This window comes from Mobula birostris, chromosome 9, assembly GCF_030028105.1.
Source record: "Mobula birostris isolate sMobBir1 chromosome 9, sMobBir1.hap1, whole genome shotgun sequence".
Lineage (NCBI taxonomy): Eukaryota > Metazoa > Chordata > Chondrichthyes > Myliobatiformes > Myliobatidae > Mobula > Mobula birostris.
This window is the reverse complement of record NC_092378.1, coordinates 144077587-144099227: the sequence shown is the minus strand read 5'-3', so window position 1 is coordinate 144099227 and position 21641 is coordinate 144077587. Positions and strand designations below refer to the sequence as shown.

Sequence of the window (21641 nt, the reverse complement as noted above, 5' to 3'; positions counted from 1 at the left end):
CATCTCCCTACCCCATTCAGCCACTTTCCTCCTTGCCTGGTTTTACCTGTCACCAGCCAATTTGTACTCCCTTCTCTCCCTCCACCTTCTTATTCTGGCTTCTGTCCCTTCCTTTCCAGTCTTGATGAAAGGCCTCAACCTGAAGCCTTGACTGTTTAATCCTCTTCATCGATGCTGCCGGACCTGCTAAGTTCCTCCAGCACTTTGTGTGTGTTCTTCAAGATTTCCAGTATCTGCAGAATCTCTTGTGTTGGCTATTGGAAAGATTTACCTTTGTTGTGCAGCTACTAACTAACTAACAAGTTTTATTTGAAGAAAAGCTGTTGCCACAGTAAAAGTTACTCAAGCTCAGTTCAATATAACTCGGTGGCTTACTGCAACAAACAAGATGCTGGAGGAACTCAATGGTCAGTCTGAGATGGAAAACAGACACATCAAGACCCTTCATTTGGACTGAAAGATTGTGGGGAGGAAGCTGGTATGAAGAGTTGAAGGGAAGAGGTAGAGGAAGAGACAGCAGGCTGGGAGGTGATAGGTGGATCCAGGTGAGGAGGGGTGGGAATAGTGGGAGAGGCTGGGAGGTGATAGGTGGATCTGGGTGAGGAGGGATGGGAATAGTGAGAGAGGCTGGGAGGTGATGGGTGAAGGTGACAAAGAGCCGCAGGTGATGGAATCTGAAAAGAGGGGAAGGTGGAGCATGGAACAAAATAAGATAATTGGGAAGGGCAAATGGGGGAGAGTCAAAGGGATGAGTGTGTGGGTGATGGGCAGAGAGACTGGGTGGAGGAGGGGAAAGAAATAGGGAGATGGTGGGCAGGGGTGGCATGGGTGTAGGGAAACTGTGTCGATCAAAAGGGGAGAGAAAATAGAGTGAGGGGGAATAGGTTACCAGAAATTGGAGAATTCAATGTCACATCCTCAAATTGTAGACTACCAGATACAATATGAGGCGCTGGTCTCCAGTTCACTTTATAGGGCTCCTAAGAGCCAACTTTCCAACAATGAGTCATTGACCTAAAATGCTAAGTCAGGTTCTCTCTTCACAGATGCTGCCTGAGTTGCTGAGCAGCTTGAGTATTTACCGATTTTCAGATATCCGGCATCTGCAGCATTTTTAATATTTTTCAAGAGTCCATTTTAACTCAAGAGTCCTGTTACATACAGACCAGACCAGCTAAGGAGACTGATAATCTTCAATAATGGACACAGATGAACCATGTCTGATTTTGGGGCAATTAATAAATTATTGCTGCTTTTAACGAAACCCGCTTTTTTTCTCATTTACATGCTTTTGAAATTGAATTGAATTTCTCAGATAGCCAAGGGAGGACATACAAGTAACACACATATTTTTAAATGTAGTTATAGTTAAAAGGTGAGATAGGTGCAAGCCAATGGCATTAATCTGTAATATTTGATGCCCCTGAGGTAATAACTGAAGCTAGAATACCAACTTCTGTTAGGATTCCAATATGTCAACTCCTGGTCTACACTACTGCCATGATGAAGCTTACTGAGAAGTTTATATAAGTTGTTATTGAACGGTTTGGAGTCCAGACCCATTATAATATGTAATTCAATACCACAGAAAGCAGAATCAAGGACAAGAAAACTGGAACAGAGAGAAGGCTAGAAAACAGAAAGAAAACTAGTAAGCTCCAATAACAATTAAAATCTGAGATATCAAGTCCTTAGATATTAGAAGTTAACATTTAAGATTTCTGACATAATTCAGAATTACTTTACTTACATACACCAGAATGGTAAGCCCTTATATTTGCTGGCATATTTAGTAGATATCTATTTGTTTGAATAATGAACATCCTGACTGATCACCGTACAGTGATAAGCAGGATAACTCTGAAAGAAATGTCCTGGATTTTGCATTCACCAGCCCAATATAAGCAGCTCAAGGAAGCACACCAATAATTCTACTTCCTCAAAAATTCAGCACCAGAGTGATGACTCTCACATCTTTAGATGCACCATGAGAAAGTATTCTACTTGGACTCAAGCAATAACTGAGAATTGTGAACACAGTCTATTATCATGAAAACCAGTCTCCTCTCCATTGACATGGCCTACACTTCTCGCTGCCTCGGGAAAGCAGCCAACATAATCGAAGACCCCTCCCACCCCAGTCATTCTTTCTTCATCCCCCAACCTCACCACTCCACTTCCAAAACCCAGAAACTTGTACCACCAAGCTCCAAGGGCAACATATACTCCATTGTTATAAGACTCTTATTTGGACCTCTGGTGCAATGAAGATGAACTCTTGGTCTCCCAAGTTACATCTTCACCTGCCTACCTGGCTGCACTTTCTCTATAATTTTAGCATTATATTCTGCATTCTCTAAACACAAAAGATTCAGCAGATGCCGTTAATCTGGAATGAATAAAGAGAATGCTGGAGGTACTCATCAGGTCAGGCAGTGTCCATGGAGAGGAATAAACAGTCAAGGTTGGGTCCTGATGTTGGGTGTTGGCCCATAACGTTGACTGTTTATTCTTTTCCACAGATACCACCTGACCTACTGAGTTCCTCCTCTTTAGTGAGTATGCCTGCAAGAAAATGAATCTCAGGGTTGTACATGGTGACATGTGGGATGTACTCTGATAGAAAGTTACTCCAGACTTTGAACTTTGAAAGGGGGGGTTATTGTGTAAGGTCAAATTCACTTATAACTTGGTCTACAAAACAGCCACTGTGTGCAAATTAAAATCAAATGCCACTGATTTCTATTCCAAGCTGCGTTAGTACAATTTGTGAAGGTTCTCTGAAAACAAGGTCGATCAATACCTGCCTATTCAGCAGCCTGTTTATACTGGGTGATCGTGGTGGTCGCTGTGGAGGAGAGGTTTTGGGGAGGGCGATGCGGTTGGTCGAAGCATAGTTATGATGAATTACCTCAGAGGGAACTCCAAGAGAAGCAGAGACTTCGACAGGCTGGGAATGCACCGAAGTCATGGAGCCTATTCAGAAACAAGTTAAAGAACAAAGAAACAAATTAAATAGCTTCAAAGAAGTGATTCTTTTCGTTTGACCCACAATGTCCTTACATTGTCAAGGACCCCTCCCATCTGTCCTACAAACTCTGACGTCCTACCGTCAGGCAGGAGGTACCGTAGCATTGGGACAAGGGTTGGTAGGATGGGAAACAGCTTCTTCTCCCAGGTCTCATCACGTATGAAGTGCCAGGGGTGTTATAGCGTTTACTTTTTAACGTGTGTTGCAAATGCACCTTATGCTAATTGTCAGTCTTCTGGAATACATTTTGTTATTTGTGGTAATATTACATTATGTGTTGTGTGTGAGTTATATGTACTGTCTTGTGCACCTTGGTCTGGAATAATGTTGTTTCATTTGGCAGTATACATGTGTATAGTTGAATGACAATAAACTTGAACTTTGACTGAACATGAACAATCCTTCAACTTTCTTGCAAAAGCTATACTTACTGATTATAACTGTAATTAAAAAGCAAAAAAATTACAAATACAGGAAACAGAAATCTGAAATAAAAATAGAAAATTAAAAGTTATTAATCTGGTACATTAAATGCTTTTCTCCCTACAGATGCTACCTGACCTGCTGAGTGTTTCCTGCATTTTTTATTTTATATTTTGATTACAGTTTTAGTATGTGGGAAAACAATTTTTCAAGAATCACTAGATTCTGGAATGGTTCTGGAGGAATGGAAAATTGCAAATGTCACTCCACTCTTCAAGAAAGGAGAGGGGCAGAAGAATGGAAGTTATAGGCCAGTTAGTCTGACCTCAGTGGTTGGGAAGATGTTGGAGTCAATTGTGAAGGATGACTTGGAAGCACATGATAAAATAGGCTGTAGTCAGCATGGTTTCCTCAAGGGAAAATCTTGCCAGACAAATCCGTTGGAATTCTTTAATGACATAACAAACAGGATGAACAAAGGAGAACTGGTGGATATTATCTACTTGGATTTTCAGAAGGCCTTTAACAAGGTGCCACACATGAGGCTGCTTAACAAGTTAACAGCCCATGGTGTTACATGAAAGATTTGGATGATGGAATTGATGGCTTTGTGGCCAAGTTTGTGGACGACACAAAGACAGGTGGACAGGCAGGCAGTTTTGAGGAAGTAGATACTGCAAAAAGATTTAGGCAGATTGGGAGACTAGGCAAATAAGTGGCAGATGGAATACAGGGTCAGGAAGTGTATGGTCATGCACTTTGGTAGAAGAAATAAATTTTCTAAATGGAGAAAAAATTCACAAATCTGATGTGTAAAGGGACTTGAGAGTCCTTGTGCGGGATTCCCTACAAATTAGTTTGGTTATGAGGAAGGCAAATACAATGTTGGCATTCATTTTGAGGGGACTAGAATATAAAAGCAAGGATGTAATGCTGAGGTTTTATAAGAGACTGGTGAGGTCTCACTTGGAATATTGTGACCAGTTTTGGGCCCATTTTCTTAGAAAAGGTGCTGACATTGGAGTGAGTTCAAAGAAAGTTCATGAAAATGATTCCAGAATTGATAGGTTTATCAAATGAGGAGTGTATGATGGCTCTGGGCCTGTACTCACAAGAATTCAGAAGAATGAGAGGGGATTGCATTGAGACCTATTGAATTTTGAAAGGCCTCAATACAGGGGCTGTGGGCAGGATGTTTTCTATGGTGGGTGAGTCTACGACCAGAGGACACAGCCTCAGAATAGCGCAACGTCCATTTAGAAAAGAGATAAGGAGGAATTTCTTAGGCCAACAGTGGTGAATATAGAATTCTTTGCCGCAGGCAGCTGTAAAGGCCAAGCATTGGGTATACTTAAGGCAGAGGTTGATACAATTTTCATGAGTCACAGCATGAAGCGATACGGGGAGAAGGCATGAGATTGGGGCAGAAAGAGGAATGGTTCAGCTACGATGAAATGGCAGAGGACACTTGATGGGTCAAAATGGTATATTTCTGCTCCTATATCTTGTGGCCTTATAAACTGGTTCATTGAGTGTTGAGGATCAACTTTATTCACCATATACTCTCAGTGACCTCTTTATTAGCTACCTTCTATACCTAATAAAGTGGCCATTGAGTGTATGTTGGGAATCTGCTGCTGCTGTAGCCCATCCACTTCAAGGTTTGATGCGTTGTGCATTTAGACTTACTGTTCTGCCATTGTAACGTGTAGTTCTTTGAGATACTGTTGCATTCCAGTCAGCTTGAAACGGTCTGGCCATTCTCCTCATAAACAATGTGTTAAGTATCTGTGTTAAATAGCTAAACCACACACGAAGGCCGGGAGCTGGATTTGATTGTCAGAGGCTATTTGAGATGCACGCCATTGGGAGAACTTTTAGGTAGTGGGAGTTTATTCCCACTATCACACCCAGCTATAACAACCTTAAAGAGGGACTATAAAAACGTTATTCTGCTAGCCTTCGCTATCAAAGAAACAACTATATTATCAAGGGAGAATTCAGAGACCTAGATTGCACGTGTCGTAGATCTTGACTTATAGCTTGCTTGTTCTGAATAACACAGGTGTTAAACATTTAGGTCCAAAAATTGTGCACTGATAATGCAGACCCCCTTTTTTGTTCTGTTGTTTATTTTCATTGTTTTTTGTATGTAACAATTATTTCATTTCCCTCTACACTTGTGCACTGGAAATCACATTAAACAATCTTAAATATTGAGTAAACCTGTGGGAACCCACTAGATATTAGATGTATTTAAGACTGGGTATTGATCCATCTCCATCCAGCCACACATGGCGTGATGGTCAAGGATTGTTGTCAGAAGTCTCTGGAATTGGAGACTAAGTTGCTTTCAGCACACTACTGAAGCTGGTATGCTCTCATTAAAAAGTGAGCTTGATTGAAAGTAAGAAAAATAATCCAAGCCGAGGAAATGGGTGTAAATGGGACTGTGCCAGGTGGGGAATAGAGTGCTTCAAAGTGACCCTCAGATATGAGGTCATGGGAGCAGTCAAGGTCCTTATGCAGATAGAACAGGAGGCCCAGTACTTTGTCCTCCAGACCCCTTGCCTGTGCCTGGTCAGCTGAAGGCAGTGCATCAGGCCTCTAGGGTTCTGTGTCTGGAGGTTCTCTGCCAAGAGCTTTCACAAATCAGTGCAGCCATAACTTGGACAGACGCGCAGAGACACAAGAAATTCTGCAGGTGCTGGAAATCCAAAGCAACACACACACAGTGCTGGAGGAATCCAGCAGGACAGGCAGCATCTATGGAAATGTTTCAGGCTGAGGCCCTTCATCAGGACTGGAAAGGAAGGGGGAAGATGTAGAACAAGAAGGTAGGGAGAGGAGAAGGATAGCTAGATGCTCACAGATATTTTGGGACGTCTCCACTGTTTGACTCAAGCAACTGAGCTTCTCAATAAAAGAAAAACACAATTCTACAAGATTTTAAGTAACTACCTGTGAGTGATGTAAGTTGATAGGGATCGACTTCAGGCAGCGGAAATCGAGCTTGCACTGATCTAACAGGCCGAAACATGTAGCTGTCGTTTGGCAGAGAATGCATTCGAGACACTGAGGCCTTCCGAACAGTTAGCATGTTTTCCATTTGCTTCTCTTCTCCGCAATTGCTATTTTGAGGATCCTCCTGTTCAAAGGTCACAATACAGGACTGTAAATTGTGTCATGTAACGTTATACAAGTTTACCAGCATTACTACAGTCATATTCACACTGGGCCTGATCTCATAGAGAAGCATACCCCTCAATACATTTGGAAATGACAGCCCATAAAATCCAAAAAGAATATTTTTATTTATTCATTCACAGGATGAGGATGTTGCTGATACTTATTCTCCATCCCTATTTTCCTGAAACTAAAGAGCATTGCTAAGATTAGAATGATATAGGATGGCTATAGCGTTGGCACAATGTTTTACAGTACCTGTGAATCAGAGAACGGGATTCAATTCCGGGACCAAGGAGCAAAACACAGTACCAACAGTCATACACAGCACAAGGCACATCTGGCACGTATAAGATATCAGTAAAATACAGCCACACAAAAAAATATATAGACCAAGTCCCTGAGTCCATGAAAGCTGTAGCAGTCTGCAGTTGAACACGATACACTTTGTCATCTGCCAAGCGAACACTGGGGGGCAGCACTGACTCCAGCTTGGACACCACACTACACCACCACCAGTGGAGCACACCGACTCTGATGCCTCTCTCCTCGGTGACTGTGAAGAGCAGCTTGAGGCCTAGTCCTTACTATGACCAAGACCATGCAGACACCCTACCATTAGCCAATAAGTCATTGAGTCGGACTTGTAGTATCCCACATTACCAATGTCCAACAGGGTCTTGCGATCACAAGAAAAGCGACTGAGGCGATCACTCGCTGTTAGACTGCACACTGCCGTCTATCACTCACCTATACACTGGGCCAACTAACTGGGGTGCCACAGTAGTGTAGCAGTTAGTACGATGTGTTACGTACCCTGTAACTGGGTTGCCAAACCAGCAGAAATGGACCACTTAGTTGGAGTCTGGATTACTGGAACTAAGAAAGTTTTATTAAGGAAATAAGTAACACAGTACTCTAATCATAAGGATATAAATGCAACAGGCTAGCAATGATAAAACACACATGTACACAGAACTAGGATAATAGGAATCAATCAAGCTCTATCGCAGTCTAGGGGTAAAATGATCAGTCTCAAGTGACGCAGAGTTCAGTTCAGTTTAGTTCAGTTCGTAGTAATCGCTGTTGTGCCATTGGGGAGAGAGAGAGAGTGAATGATGATATTCAAATCGGATTCAAAGAGACGTTTGATATTCCTCGCAGTTAGCTTTCGGGCGAGCCCTTTGCAATATCTTCGGAGGTCACCGACTGTGACCCCTCCATTCCAGACATGATAGTTCTTCTGCAGTGAACCCGGCACCCAGGCAAGGGCAGACACACACACCAGGTTCCCATCGATCGTACCTTTTCACCCTGTGCGTCTATGGTTGGCCCTGTGACCAGACCTCCAAAACTCCCACCAACTTGTGGGGGGGGGGGTGGGGTGGCACACCGCACTTCCAGGGTCTCGTTATCTCGTGGTGTCGTGGTGTCCCTTGCCTTAGCGAACCTGTTCCTTTTATCCCCCTGCTGGGGTATCGTCAGTCCATCAAACTTCAAACAGTTCAGGTTCAAAGCAACTGGTCTGACAATACTCGGAACTGTGTCTCTTTTCGTTAATCTCTCTCATCTCTCATATTAGCATTTTGAATGTTTCCCCATTGTCTCTCTTATCGGCATCAATCTTCTGATAACTTGGTCTTTTGTCACAGATGTTATTACAGTGCGGGCCGTTCCAGAGTTCGAGCTTCAGTTCCAGTGTCGTTCTGTAAGGAGTTTGTATGTTCTCCTCATGGAATGCAACGGTTTCCCCCGAGTGCTCCGGTTTCCTCCCACAGTCCAAAGATGTACCAGGTAGATTAAATGGCGATTGTAAATTGTCCTGTGATTAGGTTAGGATTAATCAGGTTTGTCAGGGTTACTGAAGCAGAGTGGCTTGAAGGGCCAGAAGGGCCTACTCACTAAATAATAAAATAAATAAATCAGGTACTAGTCTGAACATTTTTGAGATGTGAGTACACCAGAGTACCCGAGAGAAACCCATGTGGTCACAGGGAGAACGTGACAATTTCACACTGACGAGACCTACCACTCTGGAGCTGGAAGACCGTGGCTGTTCTATGCTGTACCACTGTGTCATCATTATTTGTAATTGAAATCCAAGCAAGATGTCATCAGCATAGCTATCGTCAGCGTAGCCAAGGTATCGTCAGCATAGTCAAGGTATCGTAAGCATAGTCAAGGTGTCATCAGCATAGCCAAGGTATCGTCAGCGTAACCAAGGTATCGTCAGCGTAGCCAAGGTATCATCAGCATAGCCAAGGTGTCATCAGCAGAGCCATCATCGGCATAGCCATGTAACATGGAAACAGGCCTTTCGGCCTGTCTCATCCATGCAGATCATGGTGCCAATCACTTGGCCTCCATAGCCCTCAGCAGCAGGAAATTCCACAAATACGGTAGGGTTACGGTAGGAAACTTTGTTACATGGCGTGAGCAGAATTATCTGCAGCTTAATGTGAAAAAGACTAAGGAGCTGGTGGTAGACCTGAGGAGAGCTAAGGTACCGGTGACCCCTGTTTCCATCCAGGGGGGTCAGTGTGGACATGGTGGAGGATTACAAATACCTGGGGATACGAATTGACAATAAGCTGGACTGGTCAAAGAACACTGAGGCTGTCTACAAGAAGGGTCAGAGCCGTCTCTATTTCCTGAGGAGACTGAGGTCCTTTAACATCTGCTGGACGATGCTGAGGATATTCTACGAGTCTGTGGTGGCCAGTGCTATCATGTTTGCTGTTGTGTGCTGGGGCAGCAGGCTGAGGGTAGCAGACACCAACAGAATCAACAAACTCATCCGTAAGGCCAGTGATGCTGTGGGGATGGAACTGGACTCTCTGACGGTGGTGTCTGAAAAGAGGATGCTGTCTAAGTTGCATGCCATCTTGGTCAATGTTTCCCATCCACTACATGATGTACTGGGTGGGCACAGGAGTACATTCAGCCAGAGACTCATTCCACCGAGATGCAGCACGGAGCGTCATAGGAAGCCATTCCTGCCTGTGGCCATCAAACTTTACAACTCCTCCCTTGGAGGGTCAGACACCCTGAGCCAATAAGCTGGTCCTGGACTTTTTTCATTATTTACTGGCATAATTTACATATTACTATTTAACTATTATGGTTCTATTACTATTTATTATTTATGGTGCAACTGTAACGAAAACCAATTTCCCCCGGGATCAATAAAGTATGACTATGACTAAATGCAGCACCCTCTGTCTGGAGAACAATTATACTGGGTTCCATAATCTCTTCTTGCTGGACTATGGAAGAAAGGGAAGCAGCTAGGGAATCAGAAGAAGGGGCAGTACTTCATATTCCAGCCTAATGACATGAACATTTATTTCTCCATCTTTCAAGATTTACTCCCACTTCCCCCTTCTCTCCCCCTTTTCCATTCCTCATTGTGGACACCCTCTCATGCCTTCATTTCTACTCACCTGCCTATCACCTCCCTTTGGTTTCCACTCCTTTTCCCTTTCTTCCATGGTCTACTGTATTCTCCTATCAGGTATCTCCTTCTTCAGCCCCTTACCTCGTCCACCTATCAGCTCCCAGCTTCTAACTTCACTCCCCCTTCCCCCACACACCCACCTTCCTCCTCACCTTATCTTACTTGACACCTGCCAGCTCTTGCTCCTTCCTCTCCCCCATCTTCTTATTCCTGCTTAAACCCCCTTCCTTTGCAGTCCTGATAAAAGATCTTGGTCCAAAACCTTGACTCTTTATTCCCCTCCATCGGTGCTGCCTGACCAGCTGATTTTCTCCACCATTTTATGTGTGAGCTGATATCAAATTTTTGACCTGATTTATGCTGCATCCCTCCTTCTGTGCTAAAGGCTGCCCACATCCAAACAATGCAATGGGCATCTGGGATTGCAAACATAATTTCCACATTCTTGCAAATGGCACTAATACAGTTAGGTTTTAGTCAGATTATTGCATTTCAACAATACTACAACAAGCTGTTATTAAAGATAAACTCAGCTGAGCTTCTTATAAAACTGTATCCTCTTACCAGATTTAAGTGTTGAATTAACTGCATCTTTAATAGTGCAAACACACTTCACAGTGCCAGTCATAAATACTGAAATATTATTGTTATTTAAAATACTTCCATCAACAGTCAGAAGATACCTTCCAAACCATACATTCATTAGTCACAATAGGGTGGATAGTTTGTGGAGATTCAACTAAAATTTTGTCAAACTTCTATAGATGTGTAGTGGAGAGTATATTGACAGGCTATATCACAGCCTGGTGTGGAAACATCAATGCCCTTGAATGGAAAATCCTACGAAAAAATAGTGTCTACGCCCCAGTACATAATGGGTAAAGCCCTTCCCATCATAGAAAGCATTCTTCTAGGGTGCATCACATCCTGGTATGGAAGTTGTCCTGTCCAAGACCGGAAGAAGCTGCAGAAGATCGTGAACACACCCCAGCACATCACACAAACCAATCTTCCGTCCTTGGACTCACTTTACACCGCAAGCTGTCAGAGCAGTGCTGCCAGGATAATCAGGGACACGACCCACCCAGCCAACACACTTTTCGTCCCTCTTCCCTCCAGGAGAAGGCTCAGGAGCTTGAAGACTCGTACGGCCAGATTTGGGAACAGCTTCTTTCCAACTGTGATAAGACTGCTGAACCGATCCTGACCTGGATCTGGGCCGCACCCTCCAAATATCCGGACCTGCCTCTCGGTTTTTTTGCACTACTTTACTTTCCATTTTTCTGTTTTCTATTTATGATTTACAATGTAAATTTTTAATATTTACTAATTTTTACTATTTTTAATATTTTAAATATTTAGTATTTGTAATCCAGGGAGTAGGAAGTGCAGAATCAAACATCGCTGTGATGATTGTACGTTCTATTGTTTGGCGACAATAAAGTATAAAGTATTTAGCACATCTACACGAAATGTTGTCGCAGGAAAGCAGCATCCATTATCAGGGGACCCTAACACCCAGGATATACTCTCTTCTCACTGCTGCCATCAGGGAGAACATATAAGACCCTCAGGAATCCCACCACCAGGTTCAGAAACAGTCATTATCCCTCAACCATCAGGCTCTTGAACAAAAGGGGATAACTTCACTCAACTGCGCCTGTCCCGTCTTTGAAATGTTCCTACAACCTATGGACCCACTTTCAGGGCCTCTCACATTCTCAACATTTATTTATTTATTTATTTATTTATTATTTTCCCTTCTTTTTGTTTTTGTACAGTTTGTTGTTTTTTGCACATTTGTTGAACATGAAATTGGTGCGTTCTTTCATTGTTTCTATTATGGTTATTATTCTATTATGGATTTATTGAGTATGCCCACAGGAAAATAAATCTCAGGGTTGTATATGTGACATATATGTAACTTGGATAATACATTTTCCTTGAACTTCGAACTTTGGGTATCTCAGAAATGGCAGATCTCCTGGGTTTTGGTAAGAGAACAGATGCAGCAAAACACAAAATGATCACCATCACCATCATCATTACGTGCTGTGTCATATGACGTGGGTGATCATGGTCTCATGACCAAGATTGTTCTTGGCAAGTTTTTCTTTTGAAGTGGTTTGCCATTGTCACCTTCTGGGCAGTGTCTTTAGAAGATGGTGACCCCAGCCATTATCGATACCCTTCAGAGACTGTCTGCCTGGTAGTTGCATAACCAGGACTTGTGATATGCACCAACTACTCACATGACCATCCACCATCTGCTCCCTTGGCTTCACGTGACCCTGATCGGGGGGCTAAGCAGATGCTACACATTGCCCAAGGGTGACCTGCAGGCTAGCGGAGGGAAGGAGCACCTTACACCTCCTTTGGTAGAGACATACCTCCAACCAAGCATCCCACAGGGTAGTAGACTGCAGAAAATGAATATCCACCTCGGTTATAATGCCAATTGATTTAGTCTGATATAAGATACTCCATTAACTTCTCGACTTAATTTTCCAGAACATTCTTTTGCTCCTTTCGCATTAATTTCAGTTGGACAAGGCTTTGCTAAACCTCATTGGAATGTGAGATTTAAAGTGGAACTGCTGACAAACTATTTCTTTTCCTGGAGTAAGACTAATTTTGGAGATTATCATAAACACAAGAGATTCTAAAGGTCTCTCTTCCAGTCTTTTGTGTGCGTTGCTCTGGATTTCCAGCAACTGCAGAATCTTTTGTGTTTAGATGCTGCAGGTGCTGGAACTCTTCAGCAACACACACAAAGTGGCGGGCTAACTCGGCAGTTCAGGCAGCATCTCTGGAGAAGAATAAACAGTCGATATTTTGGGCTGAGATACTTCATCGGGACTGGAAAGGAAGGTGGAAGAAGCCAGAATAAGGTGGGAGAGGGGGAGTAGTACAAGCTGGCAGGTGACTGGGGAGACCGGGTGAGGGAGGAGGTGTGTGGATGGGGGAGGAGGGATGAAGTAAAAAACTGAAAAGTGATAGGTGGAAGAGGTAAAGGGCTGAAGAACAAGGAATGTGATAGGAGGGGACAGTAGACCATTGATTTCTCTAACATTCAGTAATTTATCCCTTTTCTCGCTTTTCCCATTCTTCAATTTGGTTCCGCTCTTACCCATTCTCTTCTCCACACCTCTGCTGGTCCACTCCACCTTCCGTTTCTTCCATGGTCCAAACTCCTCTCCAACAGATTCCTTCTTCTTCAGCCCTTTATCTCTTCCACCTATCACCTCCCAGCTTTTTACTTCATCATCCCTCCCCGATCCTCCCACCTTCCCCGTCACCCGGCGTCACCTACCACCTGCCAGCTTGTACTCCTTCCCCTCCACCCTCTGCCCCGCACTCTCAAATTCTGGCCTCTTCTCCCTTCCTTTCCAGACCTGATGAAGGGGTCTTGGGTTCTTGGCCCGAAACATTAACTGTTTGTTCCTCTCCATAAATGTTGCCTGACCTGCTGAGTTCCTCCAGCCCTTTGTGTGTGCTGGGAGATTATTTGCTGCTTCACCTGACTTCATTATGTCTGTCCTTAAATGCCTTAGCACACCTGAGACCTTCTTGATCTGTGGTAGTGAGGACAATGTACCTGTAGATTTTACAGATTTTCACATATGTGGAATATTCAAAAACACTACATGAATTCTTGTAAATGTTCTCTGCAACCTGAGAAATATACACCATTGTTTCAAATACCACAGTTAATGCATGTTATTGTTTTAAGCTCCATTCAGAAAACAGGAGCCACTCTAGTAATTAGGGATGGCAACTAAATACCGGCCTTACCACTAAAGCACAGATCCTATATATGAATATAAAACAAAATTAAGCTGGATCTTTCTAATGCTGAATCTATCCCACTTAAAATACAAAGTGGATTCTGCAATAAATATACAAGAACAAAAATCATTGCTGGTGAAATTTCTTGACAGAGTGAGGAAGTTTGTGTCAACCAGAAAGCATTTATCATGGGTTGTGTTGAAAGGTCATAAATGTCACTCTGTTTCTCTCTCCACAGATGCCGCCTGACCTCTCAAGCATTTTCTATTTTTGTTTCTGAGCTCTGCGCACAGACAAGCAAGGTGGTGCAGTGAGTAAGATTAGATCATATGCCCCATCGAGTCTGCTCCTCCATCGAGTCTGCTCCACCATTTTATCATGACTGATCCTCTTCCCTCTCAACCCCATTCTTCTGCTTTCTTCCTATAGCCTTTCGCAGCCTGACTAATCATGAACGTATCAATCTCCACCTTAAACGCACAGTGACCTGGCCTACACTGCTGCCTGTGGCAATGAATTCCACAGACTCAAAAAACTGCTCCTCATCTCTGTTCTAGTTGGACACCCTTCTATTTTGAGGCCCTGCACCCTGGTCCTAGACTTCCCCACCAAAGGAAACATCTTCTTCCTATCCATTAGAACTGCCGCCTCATAACTCTAGTAGTGCCATCACTCAGGTCAGGTATGATGTTCTCCTAAGGCGTTATTGCTTAAATGGAGAACGCCTGTGCATGACATTGTTTAACATGGAGTGGCTGATGCAAGGGAAGCCACCACACGGTCCTTGACAGCTCAGGGACAGGGTCCAGTGACATGGAGTGCAAGATGACTGGGGACACTACACTGATCCAGCCTTCTTCCGTCTTCAGTGTTGTTGTGACATGCCATCATCTTCAACCAGCTCTACTGCTGAGGTCTTGGTTGAATCTCCCTTCGTATGGAACCTTCCCCTTGACGTTACTCTCATGAGTGACCCTACCAGGAGCCAAACTCCGGACGGCATCGGTTTCACGATCTCCAGAACTCACAAGTATCAAAGATATCTTCAAGGAGTAGAGCCCCAGAAAGGCACGTCCTTTATTAGAGACCCCCATCAGCCAGGATACGACCTCTTCTCATAGTTACCATCAGGAACGAGGTACAGAAGCCTGGAGGCACACACTGAATGATTCAGGAATAGCTTTTTCCCCTCTGCCATCTGATTCCTAAATGGAAATTGAACCCATGAACACTACCTCACTTTTTGAAAAATTATTTCTGTTTTTGCACTATTTTTAATTTAACTATTTAAAATACATATTCACTTACTGCAATTGATTTACTTATTTATTTTTCTCTATTATCATGTATTGCATTGTACTGCTGCTGCTAAGTTAACAAATTCCACACCATGTGCCGATGATATTAAACCTGATTCTGATTCTGCCAAGACATTCCACCACAAGTTGATGATCCTCAGAGAAGTGAGTCAGAAGATCCAATCCTGACTTCCAGCTCTCTCCGTAAGGAACTTGTACCTTCTTCGCCTTTTGCTGTATGGGTTCAACCTCAGGTTCCGGCTTCTTCCCACATCGCGAAGGAGTGCTAGCTGGTCTGCTGATTGGCCGCTGTGAACTGCCCGTTGCGTGGGTGGGAGAGTCAGGCCAGGATTGATGCGCTCGTGAGAAAGGCTGTGATTACTCTGGGAGCTGGCACAGACCTCATAGGTCGAACGGCCTCTCCCCGTGCCAAACAACAAGAGAAAAAGAGAAATCAGTACGCAGGGGTTCCCAACCTGGGGTTCATGGATCCGTTGGTTAATGGTAGTGGTCCATGGCCTAAAAGAGGTAGGGAAACCCAGAGCATGAGTGTCAGAGACCTGCAGACCATCACTGCCATCTGGGATAATCGCTTGCCCTTGTTTAGTTTCTATGAGGCACTTATTAATAGACACAGTAGGTACATCACTTGAAGCAACTGATTTGCATTATAAGTCATTATCATTTGAGTTTTGTAAACATTCTGATGACAAAGCATATTTGAGAAAGGCTTATGCTTTTTAAAGAAGAAGATAGATTATTTCAACACAATATTTTATACATTGCAAACGAGTCACTAGCAACACTCTCACCTCCACGTCTCACAAATCTTCACCATTGAGTACATTTACATGGAGCACTGGCACAAGAAAGCAGTCTCCATCACTAAGGACACTCACCATCCATGCCATGCCTTCTTCTCGCTGCCACCACCACCAGGCAGCAGGTACAGAAGTCTTAGGTAACACAACACTAAATCCTGAACAGCCATTAGGCTCCTGAGCTGGCATGGATAACTCCAATCACCGCTGCTCTGAACTGATTCCACAACCTACAGACTCATTTTCAAACGCAAACAACAGGAATTCTGCAGATGCTGGAAATTCAAGCAACACACATCAAGGTGTGGCCTGCCTGCTGCGTTCACCAGCAACTTTGATGTGTGTTGCTTGACTCATTTTCAAAGACTCTTTGCAATGCATGTGCTCAGTATTATTTTTATTTGCTCAGTCTTCTTAATTGTTTGTCAGTTTATGTATAGTTTTTCATAAAATCTTTTGTATTTCTTTTTTCCCCATAAATTTCTGCAAGAAAGTGAATTTCAAAGTAGTATATGGCAACGTGCAGTGCCTACAAAAAGTATTCGCACCCCCCGGGAAGTTTTCACGTTTTATTGTTTTACAGTATTAAATCACAGTGCATTTAATTTGGCATTTTTGACACTGATCAATAGAAAAAGACTTGAATGTCAAAGTGAAAATAGATCTCTACAAGGTGAGCCAAATTAATTACAAATATAAGTATTCACACCCTTTAATATGACACACCAAATCATCACTAGTGCAACCAACTGGTTTCAGAAGTCACCTAATTAACTAAATGGAGAACACCATGTGTAGTCAAGGTCTTTCAATTGATTAGAGTAAAAATACATCTGTATCTGGAGAGTCTAACTGCTGGTCTTAATGGCAATAACTACGCCATTAAGACAAAAGAACACTCCAAGCAACTCTGTGAAAAGGTTATTGAAAAGCACAAGTCAGGAGACGGACACAGGAAAATTACCGTCACTGAATATCCCTTGGAGTACAGTGAAGTCAATCATCAAGAATATGGCACAGCTGTAAAGCTGCTTAGAGCAGACAACAGACAATAGACAATAGGTGCAGGAGTCGGCCATTCAGCCCTTCGAGCTAGCACCACCATTCACTGTGATCATGGCTGATCATCCACAGTCAGTACCCTTTTCCTACCTTCTCTCCATATCACTTCATTCTGCTATCTTTAAGAGCTCTATCTAACTCCTTTTTGAAAGAATCCAGAGAATTAGCCTCCACTGCCTTCTGAGGCAGAGCATTCCACAGGACCACAACCCTCTGTGTGAAAAAGTTTTTCCTCAACTCCGTTCTAAATTGTCTGCCCCTTATTCTTAAACTGTGGCCTCTGGTTCTGCACTCCCCCAACATCGGGAACATGTTTCCTGCCTCTAGCGTGTCCAATCCCTTAATAATCTTATATGTTTCAATCAGATCCCCTCTCATCCTTCTAAATTCCAGTTGCTCCAATCTTTCAACATATGACAGTCCCGCCATTCCGGGAATTAACCTCGTGAACCTACGCTGCACTCCCTCCATAGCAAAAATATCCTTCCTCAAATTTGGAGATCAAAACTGTACACAATATTCCAGGTGTGGTCTCACCAGGGCCCTGTACAACTGCAGAAGGACCTCTTTGCTCCTATACTCAACTCCCCTTGTTATGAAGGCCAGCATGCCATTAGCTTTCTTCACTGCCTGCTGTACCTGTATGCTTACTTTCAATGACTGATGAACAAGGACACCTAGATCTCGTTGTACTTCCCCTTTTCCTAACTTGATACTGTTCAGATAGTAATCTGCCTTCCTGTTCTTGCCACCAAAGTGGATAACCTCACATTTATCCACATTAAACTGCATCTGCCCACTCACCCAACCTGTCCAAGTCACCCTGCATTCTCATAACATCCTCCTCACATTTCACACTGCCACCCAGCTTTGTGTCATCTGCAAATTTGCTAATGCTACTTTTAATCCCTTCACCTAAATCATTAATGTATATTGTAAATAGCAGCGGTCCCAGCACCGAGCCTTGTGGTACCCCACTAGTGACTGCCTGCCATTCTGAAAAGGACCCATTAATCCCCACTCTTTGTTTCCTGTCTGCCAACCAATTTTCTGTTCATGTCAGTACCCTACCTCCAATACCATTTTCTCTAATTTTGCACACTAACCTCCTACGTGGGGCCTTATCAAAGGCTTTATGAAAGTCCAGGTACACTACATCCACTGGCTTTCCCATGTCCATTTTCATAGTTGCATCCTCAAAAAATTCCAGAAGATTAGTCAAGCATAATTTCCCCTTCCTAAATCCATGCTGACTCGGACCTATCCTGCCACTGCTATCCAAATATGCCACTATTACATCTTTTATAATTGACTCCAGCATCTTCCCCACAACTGATGTCAGACTAACTAGTCTATAATTGCCTGTTTTCTCTTTCCCTCCTTTCTTAAAAAGTGGGATAATATTAGCTACCCTCCAATCCGCAGGAACTGATCCCGAATCTATAGAATATTGGAAAATGATTACCAATGCGTCCAAGATTTCTAGAGCCACCTCCTTAAGTACCCTGGGATGCAGACCATCAGGCCCCAGGGATTTATCAATCTTCAGTCCCATCAGTTTACTCAACACCATTTTGTGCCTGATGCAAATTTCCTTCAGTTCCTCTGATACCCTAGGTCCTCTGGCCACTATTACATCTGGGAGATTGTTTGGGAGGCCGTCATCAAAAACTGAATGACCACACAAGAAGGGGACTAGTGAGCCAATCACAAACAAGGGAATATCTGCAACACACCCACAATGCGTCAGGAACTCAGCAGACCCTGCCGAAGGGTCTCAGCCCGAAACACCAACTGTATCCTTTTCCATAGATGCTACTTAGCCTGCTGAATCCCTCCAGCATTTTGTGTATGTTGCAGGGGACTAGTGAGGGAGGGTACCAAGAGACCTATGACAACTCTGGAGGAGTTACAAGTTTCAGTGGCTGAGATGGGAGAGACTGTGCACACAACTGTTGCCCAGGTGCTTTATGGGAGAGTGGCAAAGAGAAAGCCACTGTTGGGAAAAAGCTACATAAAATCTTAAAACAATAAAACTTGAAAACTTCTGGGGGGCAGGGTGAATACTTTTATAGGCTTTGTATCTGTACTTTGATCATAAACTTACTTTGAACTTTGAATCTCATAGCTACCATTGAGCAGGGGATACAGAGCGAGCTAGAACTTTTCCCTTTGGAGTAAAGGAGAATGGGTGGTAGAAGTGTATAAAATGATAAGATAAAAGCCAATGCCTTTCTCCCCAGGGCAGAAATGACTGATACATGAGGACACAATTTTAAAGTGATTGGAGGAAAGTATGGGAGTGGATGTCAGAGTAGGTTTCTAACACAGAGAGTGGTGTGTGGGTGGCATGTACTGCCAAGGATGGTGATAGAGGCAAATACATTAGGGACATCTAAGGACTCATAGATAAGCTCATGGATGAAAGAAAAATGGAGTCTAATGCGAGGGAAGCTTTGGATCGATCTTGGAATAGATTAAAAAATTGGCGCAATATTGTAGGCCAAAGGACCTATCCTTTGTTGTACTTTTCTATGTACTATATTTTAAATAAATAAAAGCCCACTTTTCTTATTTGATCCTGTGTTTCCTGTGAAGGTAGTACATCTCTGAGAGAGGTAATTCTAAACACTTCCAATTATACCACAAAGACTTGATGAGAAATTTGGAAGACCATAAGGCACAGGAGCAGAATTAGGCCATTCAGCCATCGTTTGTTCTGCCATTAAAACATGGCTGATTTACTTTCGCTCTTAACCTCATTTTCCTGCCTTCACCCTGTGACCTTTGATGCTCCTACCAATTAAGAATCTATTAATCTCTACTTTAAATATACTCAATGACTTGGCCTCCACAGCTGTCAGTGGCAATGAATTCCACAGATTCACCACTCTCTGGCTGAAGAAAGTCGACATCTCTGTTCTAAAGGGATGTCCTTCCATTCTGAGCTTGTGTCCACTGGTCCCGGACTCTTCTACTGTAGGAAACATCCTCTCCATATCCACTCTATCAAGACTTTTCAATATTCGATAGGGTTGAATGAGATTCCTCCTCATTCTCCTAAACTCCAGTGAGTACAGACCCAGAGCGATCAAACACTCCTTATACTGTACATTAGGCTATTAATTCCTGGGAGGATTCTAATGAACCTCCTCTGGAACCTCTCCAATGCCAGCATAAGGTAACTGGTGATCTTTCACACTGAATAAAACATTCAGATAAAATCTCACTTACTGTTAATTGCTTTGCATGTACGGGTGATTCAAGTCTTGGTGAATCCTGGCTAGATCCCATGCCTCTATTGTCAGGGCTGGGGTTCTGCCCAGTGTTGCTAGTTGGAGTTCCCTGCGCACGTAACATCTCCAGCTCGATTTCGGCATCAAGCTCGGCATCTTCTTTCGCTTCCTTGTTGCTCTCCTCCAAGTGCTTCATTAGCACGGCGACCACGACGTTGACCAGTACAAACTGAGCGATCAGAACAAATGTGACAAAATAGACAGGCGAGAAGAAGGGGAGGTAGGTGAGGCAATGCTTGTCATCACTTCCGCATTCTCGCAACGTATCCTGCAAAAAATACCGAGGAGTAATGAGTCAGTTATTAGCAACAATGATTTATGTTTATACACATTTTCAATGAGGTAACAAGTGCTCAAGGTATTCAAATATTTTATTTATTTTTATTTCGAGGGAAGTCTGTACCAAAGGAGGTGTAAGGCGCTCTTTCCCTCCACTAGCCTGCAGGTCACTGTTGGCAAGGTGTAGCCCCCCAATCGGGTCACATGAAACCATAGGAGTAGCTGGTGGACGGTCATATGAGCAACTGGTGCATGTCACGAGTCCTGGTTGTGTGACCACTGATGCCAGGCAGACAATCTGTAAAGAGTATTGATAACGGCTGGGGTTGCCTGTCTTGGAAAGGCACTGCCCAGAGGCAATGGCAAACCACTTCTGTAGAAGAATTTGCTAAGATCAATCATGGTCATAAAGATCATATCGCCCACGTCATACAACATGGCACATAGCGATGACAATTTAGAGATACCGGGCAGAATAGGTCCTTCCAGTCCTTTGAGCTGTACTGCCCAGCAACCCCTGACAACCCTTGACTTAACCCTAACCTAATCACTGGACAATTTACAGTGACCGATCAACCTACCCAATACGTCATTGGACTGTGGGAGGAAACCGGAGAATGTCGAGAAAACCCATACATTCCACAGGGAGGACATATTACAGAGGACGCTGGGACTGAACTCAGAACTCCAATGCTCCCAGGTGTAATAGCATCGTGCTAACTGCAATGCTGCCCTGGACACGTTTATTGATGCACCATATACTCAGTACTATCTATTTTCTTTTTAAATTGTTATTTGTGTGATTTGCCTTCTTCTGTTGTTTGGCAGTCTTTGTTATTTACGGCTTTTCATAAATCTATTGTACTTCTTCAGTTTGCTGTGCATGCCTGCAGGAAAATGAAACCTCATGGTAGTATATGGTGACATGTAGGTACTCTGACAATAAATTTACTTTGAACTTTGTACAGGAAGTATCCTATCCCGATATTACGGCTTGGT

The 21641-nt window shown here is 43.3% G+C and overlaps 1 protein-coding gene across 4 annotated transcripts in view; it reads right to left on the bottom strand.

Annotated features, from left to right (window-relative positions):
• The window catches only part of cacna1ha (calcium channel, voltage-dependent, T type, alpha 1H subunit a), a 510834-nt gene that overhangs the window by 3348 nt on the left and 485845 nt on the right, over positions 1-21641 (bottom strand). For 3 of the 4 annotated variants that reach the window (XM_072269033.1, XM_072269034.1, XM_072269032.1), the window contains exons 30-32: positions 20302-20631; positions 6416-6602; positions 2912-2976 (exon numbers count right to left, since the gene is read on the bottom strand). In XM_072269033.1, coding sequence (XP_072125134.1) covers positions 2912-2976; positions 6416-6602; positions 20302-20631 — 582 coding nt within the window. The remainder of the gene's footprint in view (positions 1-2911; positions 2977-6415; positions 6603-20301; positions 20632-21641) is intronic. The other variant, XM_072269035.1, reaches the window with a different exon arrangement.